Source organism: Elgaria multicarinata, chromosome 3 (genome assembly GCF_023053635.1).
Source record: "Elgaria multicarinata webbii isolate HBS135686 ecotype San Diego chromosome 3, rElgMul1.1.pri, whole genome shotgun sequence".
Taxonomy (NCBI): domain Eukaryota; kingdom Metazoa; phylum Chordata; class Lepidosauria; order Squamata; family Anguidae; genus Elgaria; species Elgaria multicarinata.
The window spans coordinates 87564259-87576812 of record NC_086173.1 but is presented as its reverse complement, the minus strand read 5'-3'; the positions used below and the strand labels follow the sequence as shown (position 1 = coordinate 87576812).

The 12554-nt window shown below is 44.9% G+C and overlaps 1 protein-coding gene across 1 annotated transcript in view; it reads left to right on the top strand.

Moving 5' to 3' along the window:
• The first annotated feature begins 234 nt into the window (after positions 1-234).
• ADAMTS2 (ADAM metallopeptidase with thrombospondin type 1 motif 2) overlaps positions 235-12554 on the top strand; it is a 285605-nt gene continuing 273285 nt past the window's right edge. Inside the window, exons 1-2 of the mRNA XM_063120825.1 lie at positions 235-380; positions 1472-1833. Coding sequence (XP_062976895.1) covers positions 290-380; positions 1472-1833 — 453 coding nt within the window. The 5' untranslated portion in view covers positions 235-289. The remainder of the gene's footprint in view (positions 381-1471; positions 1834-12554) is intronic.

Genomic DNA, 12554 nt, shown 5'->3' with positions numbered 1-12554 from the left:
GCAGCAGCGGCAGCGGCAGCAGCAGCGCCTCTGTCAATCAGGCGGACTTCCCTCCTGCACGCCCTGCGCTCTCTTCCCAGCTAGCCGCCTCCTGGCGTCTCTGCCGCCGCCTTCGCCGAGGAGAGCGGTCGCTTGCCGAGCGGATGCGCCGGCAGGGCACGGGCCAGCGGGGCTGAGCTTCCCCCGAGGGCGCCGCCGCCGGCCGCCCTCAAATGTGGCCGGAGCCCCCTGCAGGGAACTTCGAGGCTGGCTGCGGAGGCTGGGATCGGGCTGCGCGACGCCTCCTGCCATGGCTCCTCCAGCCGGGATCGCCGCGCTGCTCGCCTGCTGCTGGGCGCTCCTGCTGGCCCCGGCTGCCCCGCGCAGTCCCGGACAGAGAGGTAGGTGCTGCCGCGGCTGCGTCCGCCTTCGCCGCGGCTGCTTGAGGCTCCCACAGCCCGATCGCCCCCGACCCCTGTTTGCCGGACTCCCCCCCGGGGTTCTCCCAACTTCCCTCGCCGCCGCCAAGGATTTCTGGCCAGGCAGACTTCGCCGCGCCACGCTGAGGCTGCCTGCCTGGGCGGAGGGCTTGGGCAAACCTCCCGCTCCCGCCGCCACGTGTGGCTACTTCTGGCGTGTGTGTGTGCGAGAGAGAGAGAGAGAGAGAGAGAGAGAGAGAGAGAGAGAGAGAGAGAGATCCTGCTAGATCGCTTTTGGGGCGGGGGCGAAAGGGGAGTTTCAGTTGCCAAACGGGGAAGCGGGAACCTCGAATGAACTCTGTTTACAGTAGAACGCATGTGGCAGAACCCGAGTTTAGTGTGTCAATTCCTGGAATCCCGTGCGTGGAATCAAACACCTGGCAGCGACTGAAGTTTTCTTTCCGGCTGTTGTTTGAATTAGAGGAGGAAAGCGAACTGGGTCGAACAGTTGACTGGGTGTTTTTTTGGTCCGTACTTTTCCATTATAGCTGCCAGTCAGAAACTTTAAGAGCTCATCTGACTGTTGTGTCAGCTGCGCTTGGGGCTTTGGGTTGTGTCAAAGTTGCTTGTGTCAAAGTTGGGGAGTTGATGTCAGAATGAAGTGGTTGTCCTTTGACATTCTCACCCACCCCACCCCCTTCAACAGCACTAGTTACTTGAAACTGATTTTAATAGAGGATGCAGCTTGGAGAGCAGTGATGTCTTTGCTCAGCCCCAATACCCCTGCTGCAGAGAGGCGGCAGCAGCAGCATCCTTGAGGATTGACAATGCCGGAATAAGTTGAGAGAGCCCATCTTTCTCCATAGAACAACTGGAAAGAGAGTGGACACGTTGTCTGCCTTGCAATAGAGCAGTCTTCCCCCAACCAGTTGTGTGCTGGACTACAACTACCATGATCCCTAGTAAGCATGGCTGAGGAGTTGTGGTCCAAAGCAGGAAAAAGTAATCAGCGTGACTTTGAATTATTACTCATTCTTTACACTCTTCTCCCCCCCCCCCGCTTCTCTCTGTAGATCATATTTTGGAAGATCTAAAAGAATACAGCCTTGTTATCCCAACTAGCACAGACTCAGAGGGCAGGTTCCTCTCCAACGTTGTGTCGGGAGCTTTGAAGAGGCGCTTCCGAAGGGACGCGGGGAATCTAACACACACAGCTGCAAGCGAGCCAATTTTTTATAATGTCACTGTTTTTGGAAGAGAATTTCACTTTAGACTGAGACCAAACTCCAGGCTGGTGGCGCCTGGAGCAACTGTTGAATGGCAGGAGGATTCTAACATCACTTACGTTGAGCCGCTCCATGGGAATTGCCTCTATGTTGGGGATATCACCGACATGCCTAATGCATCCGTTGCGATAAGCAATTGTGATGGGCTGGTAAGATACTTTCTTGTTATGTACCTAAGATGAATGGCTTCCCCCCCTCCCCATCTCCTTTTCTTTTTTAATGTAGGAAGTGTGGATCTTCAGTCTTTTAATAAATAAATAAATAAATAAATAAACAAACATCACACCTCATTTGTTATGGTTAATTGTGAAATCAAATAAAGGAAATGTTCCCTTACATGAGGCGAGGTGTGATGAAGTGCTAAGCTTCTTTTATAGGTAGCAGAGGAGCCGGTCCGCTCTGAACCGAGCACAGAACTGCTGTGACAAATCGCTAATTATCAACATAAAAATCTAGCTCGCTCTCTTGAAGCTTTTCAGCACATCTGAAGCCGTGATCTAATGCCGTCACCTGCACATTTTCCATCTTTGTAATATCCTCTGCCAACTTCATTTTAGCAGAGGCTACGAAGGGGTGTGTGCCTGTGTTTTAAAGAGGAGATAATAATACTGAAAGACAGGCTCCATTACAAATTGATTGATTCCCCCCTCCCCTTCTTTAATTTTTTGGAAATGAAATCTGTTCAGAGGTTGGGGTCAGGTCCTGAAGTTACCTTGCTCATTATAGGTCTCCTGTCTGTCTAGTCAGTCACAGAGCTACTAGCAGAAAAAAGGGTTTAATGGATTTTGCAGCGCCTGCACCTTACATGGTGACTCCCGGGGTGTTGGAGGAGCTGTTTATATGCAGTTGGAAGCCAGTTCCAGTTTTCCGTTCCAGAACACATATGGAGAGGTCAAACTACATGATTTTAGCTATATATATATATTTTTAGACTAATTGCTATGTGGAGCAAACTTTGCTTAGTTTTACTTCGGGGAATGAACTTCTAATTACATCCAATACCATCTTGTTTATATTGTTTGAGAGAGAAAGAGGCTTGCTAACATACAGCTGGTATCACTTATATGATAAATGGATTTAAGCTTTGAGCATGACCTTCCTGTGTTGTCTGAGTTCTCTCCAGAATCTGATTAAAAAGCAAGAGGCATGGGCGGAGATATGGTTGACAACTTTTGTGTGTGTGGTGGTGGGGAAGAAGTTCCTATGTCTTTAACAGCAACCCAGCTCACAAGTCTTTAGCAGGTGAAAACTTTGATATGTCACCTCCTGCATCTCAAGCAACTATAAACTGTTGGCCGTCTTAGATTGGTGGTGTCCAGAAAGAGGTGGACATCTTTTGCACTTAAGCTTATGGTCCTTGCAGCTTTAACTTTTCCACGCTGGAGTTATCTATCACCCATCTTCTGTAGTAGATCAATGCCAATCTGTGGTATTTAGAGAGGTAAAAAAACCCTCAACCAACCTGGAAAGCAAAAGAGATAGAATTGCCCTTCTCTAGACCAACCTTCCTCAACCTGATACCTTCTAGATGTTGTTAGACTACAATTCCCATAATCCCCAGCCAACATGGGAAAGGATGCTCTAGAGCACAGATGGACAACTTCTGTATTCCTAGGGGACATTTTGTTTTCTAGACAGTGGTTCTTCACACAATTAAACTATGGAATTCATTTCCACAAGAGGTACTGATGGCTACCAATTTGGTTTCCTTTAAAAGTGGATTGGACAAATTCATGGAGGATCAGGCTAACAATGGCTACTAGTCCTGATGGCTATGTACTACCTCCAGTATCAAATGCAGTATGCAGTAAAGCCTATGTACACCAGTTGCTATGTACACCATTCATGTCCTGTTTGTGGGTTTCCTGTAGGCAGCTGGTCGGCCACTGTGCGGAAAGAATGCTGGACTAAATGGACCCTTGGCCCGACCCAGCGTGGCTCTTCTTATGTTCTTAGGTCTAGGGTCTAGAAGTGAATTATACAGTATATGAGGTCACTGAGGGAGGGCCTTTTACCTATTTTTTTACTTTGAAAGTGATTGAGTGCCTGCCCTCACCCATTCACAGCAGAGCAGGTCTCTGAACAGATAAGCCCTTTCCAGTCAAGCAGCAGTTCCTCAAATGCCCATGTTTGTGTGTGTATTTAATCTTTCATTTGCAACACAAGGGTAACAACAGGCAAAAAAAAGTGTGTGTGTGTGTGTGGGGGGGGGAATTCATATAGTGAAACTAGAGTTGTAAAATTTCCAGAAATTTTGAAGCCATGGGAAAAAAACCTGGGTTTTTTCAGGGGTGGGGTTCGGGGGGAAAATGAAAATTTTGGGAAAAATGGAAAACAATGCAACATTAGCACTTTTTACAGATTGAAAGTCACTTTGTTACTTTAGGAACATAAAATGTAGCTATGTACAAATTGGTTTGGCAAAAAATTATCACATTTGGTATCTTAAAAGTACAATGTATTCAAACAATTATTACAAATTGAATTTACTTTTTACTTTTTTTACTTTTTTGGGTAACAAATGGAGCTACAAGCTCCTGAACTGTAAGGAACACCGGAAATGTCAGGAGCCTCCTTGGTTTTGCCAGTTTATGAGGAGCAGGCAAAAAACAATTAAAACCCCCAGAAGAAACCATCAACATTAGGAACAAAGAACATTATTAATGTCTCCGCTAGTCCTCCACAGTGTCAAGGAGGCATAAAACACCCATTCCCATAAAAAGAACTGAAAAAAAGGGGGAGAACCAAGATTCAATGAATACGCATGAAATTTATTTTCTGAGCTATAGCTATCACTATCAGTTTCAGTCCCAATTTGCAACCTAGGACTTGCTTGTCCTTGGTGCACAGAAATTGCAATAATCTGATACTGTGCATAGTTTTTAGAAATCATTTGGAGAAGTAAATATATGAACACCTTGTCTTATTTTATTCATCATGCTAAAATAAAGCATTCCATAATCCATTTTTTCTTCTTCATTTTTTTCAATTTTTCAGAAAAAAACAAAGGCTTCAGAAAAAAAAAAAAAAAGGGAGGGGAATGTTCCTCCCCTGAATTTTTCCGTTTTTTTCCTGGTCCTTCACATCTCTAAATGAAACATAACAATATACAGTAATCATTGATATGGGGGCGGGGCAGAAAAAGTAAAAAGAAGAACGAGGGGAAAAAAGGATTGACCTATTCATTTCAAATATATATATATATATACGTTAATATATCAGTCCGTTTATTTAAATAAGCATCCGTACAACTTTGACAGTTGTAGGAGATACTCTGAAGCTCAGCAAGGTCTTCAGCCCCTTGAGTGATAGGTGGTAGGTGTTTTTCCTTCCAAGCGTGAAGTATAAGGGTTAGGCAGTCTTATGGACTGTACCTTTGCTGCTTGGAGGCTCTCAAACTCGGGGCGGGGGCTTCTAAGATTCTTATGCCCTGCTGGGTGGAAGCCAACATTGGGAGGAGTGGTGGAGGTGAACTTCACCTGTCCGCCCTCCAATCTCCTGTGTTTTCATTAGATGGACTTTTCAGCCTGTCTAGTGAGGGTGATTCGCAGGGAAAGAGAAGAAGGCTGGTGCAGGCTGTGAATGACACATATCCTGGCCTCTCTGATCTCCTTTCCTCCCCTCCCCACCCACCCGAACACTGCCTTCCACTTCCTCCTCAGTCACAGACCTTGGAGAACCAGCTGGCAAAGATCCTTCCCGAGCTGGCTGTGAGGGGGAGGGATCTAGGGTCAGATCTCCAACTCCCCCTTCCAACTTTGGATCACTGTCTCCAACCTCAGAAGAGTTTCATCTATGATCCCTGGGATGGTCACCCGGGATGATAGGATTGCTTTCTAAGGCCCTTTCTACCCCTAAGGATTATCCCAGGAAAATGGAGGGATTGTCCCTGCCTGCTCCCGGGATCCCCTGTGTGTCATTTGCATGCCCAGTGATGATGATCCCGGGGGAAAAAAGGCAGGTGCAGAAACAGCCTATGTCTCTTTGCAACTGTAAAGGCTCTCAGTATCTACTTTTCCTGTCCATCTGTTAATCCACACATCACAGGGACATGAATTAAAAGTGTATGTACACTCAGTGTTATCACAGTTTTTTCAAGAAGAAAATTTATACAAACAATAACCTCCAAACAAAAAGAATGCCTAGTACAGCATGCCCACATGACCACTGCTGCTGGCTGAGTGGCACAGCATTTTTTTTAAAAAAAGATGTTGAAAGACCCCTTGGTTACCTTGTACACTAAATAAGGTACATGGAACCCCTGCCTCCCTGCACTCCATGAGAAATGTCCTTGAAATTCTCTCCCTGCTCCCTGCACAGGCTCTTCGTTTCACCTCCATATGAATTGCCCAAACCAAATGAACAGAAATGCTCAGCAGAGCACTTAGCAAAGCTGGGTGTTGCACTAGTGTTGTTTTTTTTTTAAAAAAAGTCAAAAGTCAATGTGGGTGGTGTTGCCTAGTGGTTGGAAGGAAAGAAACCTTCCAAGTGGTGTACTTTGGAGCTCTCTTTTCATGCAATTGACTGCTAAAAATGCTTTGGGAAGCGTTAAACCTTGAAAACACTGCGGGGTGAAGCCATGGAAATCCCATCCTGTCATACTCCTGTAATGTTTAAAGAACAGCACAGTGCTCAGCATAATTACTTCGAAGTGTGTCCCATTGACATTCCTCTGAGTAAACATGGTGAGCGTCGGGGTTGACAGGTGGCTGGCTGCCTACCTGCTGAGCTTGCTTCTCGGACCAGACTCGTGATCCTCTCTTCTCATTTGTAAGAATAACAGCTTCGTTGCTTGCATGCTCCTCTCCAGTTGCTGCGGGAGCCTGCCAAGAGGACATGGCTAATGAAGCTGGGCTGAAATTTCACAGAGAGCTCCACAACTAGTCATTCCAACCCCGCATCTTAAACAGGAGTCAATCAATCAACCATCCTTTCCTCTCCAGGCTCAGCCTCTGCCTTGTCTCAGCGAGTGTAGGGAAGCAGAGAGGAGTGGCCACCAGTCAAAGCATGCACTCTGCATTTAGTACCAATGCTTCTGGGTGGAAAAAGCAGAAAGGGGAGAAAAGAGATGAAAATCAGGGCATGCATTTAAGAGAATACAGTTTTCCCCACTTCCTTTGCTTGACCCTCGATAAGATGCTACATTTATGTGATCACATAATTGTAGTTTTGTTGGTATTGCTATAAGGTAGAAGTTAACAAATTTCAGAGGTTATGCCAGTGTCTGAATTAGTGACTTCCTTTAAAAGTATACAAGGAGGGCATGGTTTGGGTAAAACTGGGGTGGGTGTGTTATGGGGTGGGTCTTATGGATTTCATTAGTACCCCTCCATCTAACCCCTCTCATAATCCAAGGGCTACTTTATGTACAGCTTTCATAGACAAATCTTATGTGAGGCCTATTCCTAGGGCTTCAGGGTTCAGGAATATATGAATGTGCAGTGCCAAAAACATGCACGAAACAAACAACAAAAGTCAACAGCAGCGAATTCTTTAAAATTGAGACTCGTCAAGAAATGGGTTTTCTTCAAGACAGAACTCTGTAAATAAAGATAGATGGAGGAGAACAAATTCTTGCATACAAGCAGACAGGAGGCCAAGGCCCTTTCTACACTGTTGTTTTTCCCTGGGGTCACCCTGGGGTCATCCATGTGCATCCAATTGATGCACAGGTGATCCCGAGGTCAACCGGGGACGACCCCGGGAAAACCTCCGGAAACTGGAAACTGGGGATTTCCTGGTTTTTCTGTGGGAGATGTGTGGCCGCCTCCCCCTGCTTCGTCCCGCCTCCTCATCAGTAAACGTGAGGAGGTGGGAAACAGGCACAGGGCATGGAACTCTTCAGGTGCTCTGTGCCCATTGGGTTGGGTAGGGTAGCAGGGTCATTTTTTTTAAAAAAACTTACATTTTTGTTTGGAGTGCAACTGTGCTCACCTCCCCTATTTATTTATTTTTTAAACGGCGGGCGCAACATCCCTCCTTCCTCCCAGGATGTTCCACGTAGACCCATCCTTCGAATGGAGTCCACCAGGGAAAGAGCCTTCTCCTATGGAATTCCCTGCCTCTGGAGGTCAGGCAGGCACCAACTTTGTATTCCTTTCGGCACCTCCTGAAAACATCATTATTCCAGGAAGCCTTTCCTTAATGACCAGCCACGTTTCACTGTACATTTTGTTTCTTTTAAAATCTATTTTAAAATATTTTATTCTGTTTTTATTTTATTTTATCTTGTACACCGCTCTGAAATTTTGGATGGGGAACGGTATATAAATATTGTAAATAAATAAATAATATTGTGAGCTCCTCCCCTGTAGAAAGGGCCCAAGTTTCTTTCTGCCCTGTGCTGAGACCTTGAAATTCTGCTGTCATGTATGGAAAACATTTGGCTTCTATGGCTGCAGCCACTTCAGTTTGAATGCCCTGTCCAGTTATTGCCTGAATTTCCCAAATCCAGCAGTTGAGAATTAGAACCAGAGGCTGCCCACCCAATAACTACAGTGGTTTTCCAGGAAACTAAAATTTTAGAAGCAAACAGTAGATGTCTTAAGAAAGGCATCTGTTTGACTAGCAAGTTAAAGGAAACGAGAGACGTCAATTTCATTGATATTTGGCTGAAACAGATGGAAGTCGGTAAAATGCCCATTTACACATCACCAAACAAAAAGAGGAAAATGCATCACCGAAAGAAAGGACAGAAGAGGACACAGATTTGCTTAAAACCTGTTTATAATAATTTGTATGTGTAGGTATCTATTTAGAAATGATGACAATGATTTAACTAGGAATATAATACCTCTCACCATAGTGGGGAAGACAGTGACCTGGTGGCCTGTGTGCCTGCCTGCTCGGGCTGCTGACGATTGATGCTAACGATTGTTGGGCAACTTCACAGCCCCTGCTGCCCTTCCTTCTTATAGTTCTTTATCTTTAAAAAGGTGGGTGTCTATATGCCCTGTATGCCACTTGGTGGCTGTGCAGTGGGTCTGCGTCATTTATACGATGCAGCCGCAAACTCGCAACTGCACTGTTTAAAAGTAGCCAACTTTCTGCTGATTTTCCCTATGCTACGAGGTCACCACCTTCTTTCCGCTGCCTGTCAGAGGTGACCTCGCTTCAGGTTCAAGCTGGGGGGAATTCTCGGGGGTGGATCGAGGCCCAGGATAGGATGCGGAAGGCAGGAGGCAGGGCAGGAGGCAGGCTCAATGAGCCCATTGGCTGCTGGTGCGGTGGCTTTTTCTGCCAGAAACCCCGCATTCCCTCCTGCAATGAACACTTAGCATTACCATCCTGCAGCTGTGGAGTTTTGAGAGAATAGCACCAAGGCATCATCGTCAAGACATGGATGTGGACTGGGTAGTCATTCAAACAGAAGATGCCGTCAAATAGAGGACTGTCCTCTTTAAGCTGGTACACATGCGCTCCGTAAGTCAGTGAGGCCTCAGCTAGACCTACCTGGTCTAGCGCGATGGAGGGGTGAAGATCTCACAATATTTTTATTGCAAGATCTCCCCCTCTGTTTACATGTGGCGCGCGACAACCTCAGAGGGAGAGGACATTGCACCCGCCATTTTGTTTTTGTTAAAGGAGAGGAGTGCATGAGCACTCGTGTGCAAATGGTACAGGTTGTTTTTTTTACAATTTTCCCCACTCCTCCCACCCCACCCCCGTGTGTGGGTCCCAGCTCCTCGCAAGGAACTGGGACAAACCACGATGCCCGCACACACGTTCCGCGGTCTCGGGATCATCCCAAGACCATGGAAAAAGCAGGCTTGAAGGGGAGGGTGAATTCCTGGGGCAAGGGAGGGATTATTCCTCCCTGCTCCTGGGATCCCCTGTGCGTCATGAGGACGCACAGGGACGATCCCGGGGATCGCCCTGGGATTTCGCCCCGTCTAGCTATGGCCTGAGTATCACCACTGACATTCAAAATATGTTTTGATGTAAATGTTTGTTTGCAGTCGCCATGCAGAGTATCTCAGTAATGTTGTAGTAAGACATATTCTTGCTCCATTGCGCCTGAATCCAGTTGACCGACTTCATTGATTCAGGCAGGCTTTCTACCTCTGATACTTATGCACATGCTCCTCTTAAGTATTTGTGATAACTACATTTGGCAGGATTTCAGATCCATGGTTGGAAAAAGAAAAAGAATATAATTGGTTTGCAATGTCAACCTCCAGAATTTACTATAAATACATATTGTGACTTGTTTTGTGTTAGTGTTCTTTGCAATAAAGGAGTATTTGTCAAAAGTTGCCCTTGTCACCATTCTAGTGGTTATGGGTATTTTAAAACTGCCCAATTTAATTCCACATTCATTTACCCAACAATAGAATCATAGGATGAGAAGGAAACCAACAGAGTCATGCAAGTTGACTCCCTCCCCTACATCAGGCTCCATCTTGCTAACCTTCATTATACCATATATTAACTTAATTCCATATTAACTCATGCGGTCCGTATTATTGTAGTGTGTTCTCTTCTGCACAACTTCTGAGCGAACAAGTCCATTACAGTCCATCAAGGCTTGATAAGCTACTCCGTTTTCTCTGTCTGCTTTGGATTGAAAACACGAAGGGGTGGCCAAGCACCTGGCAGGTTCCAGTACATGGCTGGTGGTCTGTGTCTGGCTTGGGAAGTCAGACATTATTCAGGCTTGGTGTGTTACAAGCAGAGATGGAAAGAAGGAACAGTGTCTCACCCACTAAATGCCCTTGTGGGTTCCCCAACTCTTTTGGGTTGGTAAGCACATTTGGAATTTTAAAAGTGTGTTATGAGAGCTCACACAAAATATCTGATGTTGGATGTGGGGTTTGCCCATGGATAAAATGGCGGCCATGGCAGGCATGGCTGATCACAAAATATGCCTTTCCCAGAAGGCAAACTGGTGAGACTAAAAGAACAATAACTTGCCCAAGAATCTAAGTACAAGGTAGAGGTGGGTTCTGAGCTTTTTTGGTTAGGGATTGTACCAAAACCTTTAGTAAGCACGTCTATCCATCTGTGATGATGTAAAGACTCCTGTAAGCTATAAAGAGTTAGTCTCTCTATTTTGGAGAGAATTAATGTCTTAAGCTTTGGCTATAGACCTTTTGCAACACTTTATCTAGTGTAACATTGGCACTACAAAAATGTGGATGTTTAACCAGTAGAATAAGCTCTTGTTAAAAGTTTTGTTTATTTGTTTAATGGAAAATAAAATTTAAAATACCCCCTTCCCACTGTTATGAACTCAAATAAAGATGACGCTGGAGGCCAGTGCTTAATTTTGCAGCATGCCAGCCTCCTAGTTAAAAGACACGTTTTAATTTTTTAAAATATCCTAAGAGATGGTAGGAATTGTAAGTCCAACACATCTGGAGGGCACTATGTTGGGGAAAACTGATCTAGATGGTTCTATCAGTAAGAAACCAGAAGGAGTATTTTAAAAGATAAATGATAGTCGGAACATCACACCCACCCGATGTTAAACCTGAATTGGGGTAGTACAGAAATGGCCTGACTCTGTTCCCGCTCAAGAAAGTCATATTTTCTATGAGTGTTGGATTTGGTCCTTATCCATGACAGTGCTGAGAGACAACAGTAAAGAATGTTAATGTTGAGGCCCTGAAAACCACTTATTAGAAGTCATTCCATTGAAATCAATATAACTTCCTACAGGTGATTTATTATCTAAAGCCAGGCAATGCTGTATGTTAGATTAATTTAACAGACTTTGTAATTAATATGCTGGATCACGGTCATCATTTTTATTTCGGTGAGGATTATTTCGGCATTGATATTCCAAAAGTGTGTGCTGTTAGATCTGTATTGAGAACCTGCTTTTCAGATTGGTATTACCAGGTATTTTAAAACCCCAAAGCTTGTCTCTAGCCTCTGATTCTGCCAGTGCAATCCTAAACATCTTTGGACCGTACTCCACAGGAAGTGTACTTAGGATAGTACTGTTAGTATCATGCAGGACACTTTGAAGCATGATTGAATTTTTCAGCATTTGTGTTGTGGGATTGTTAATGCAGAGCTCAAACATGTAGACAATAGCCCTATTTAGCTAACCTTAGTTTTCCAAGTGTGTTCCTGCCTCTTCTATGAAATTGCATTTAGGCATGCTTAATAAAGAAAAATGCTACAAACCCCCAAACGGTTCGGGTCAAATGCTGAGATCTGACCAATCTAAACTTGAGAAATGGTTTAGATTGGACAGATCTCTTGAGAAAGCTAGTGTAATAGTTAGAGTGTTGGAGATCTGACTTTAGTTCCCACTTAACTATGGAAGCTCATTGGATGACTCTCAGCCTAACCTACCTCATAGAGTTGTTGTTGTGAGAATAAATGGGGAGGAGGAGAATTATGTATGCTGCCTTGGGTTCCTTAAGGAGGAAAAAATGTCAGGATATAAATACAGTAAATAAATAAATAGATAATAAAAATGGGAGCCAGAACGTGACTGAGAGAACAAGAATTATTTCCTGGAAGGTTTATGTTTGAAATGCAAAGGTCTCATACAGACAAATTCATTCACATGAGAGAGGGCAACTGCAAGATTATATGTATTGGTGCTTTACGCTTTCTTATATTGGGGCATTTGCTGGGTAGCCCTGGCAGGTCCCACTGGGTCTGACAATTTGCTTGCCCCTCCTAGTTAGGGTGACCATATGAAAAGGGCACCAGATACAGAAGAGGGCAGGGCTCCCGCAGATTTAACTGTTGTGATGAAGAAGGAACTTCAGCAGGTGCTGCATGCATACAAATGACACCTGCTGAAATTTCCTTTTCTATATAACTTAAAAATACAGGAGCCCTGTCCTCCTTTTCATATGGTCACCCTACTCCTAGCAGTGCTGCCACCTGGGGGCCCTGGTAGCGTTTG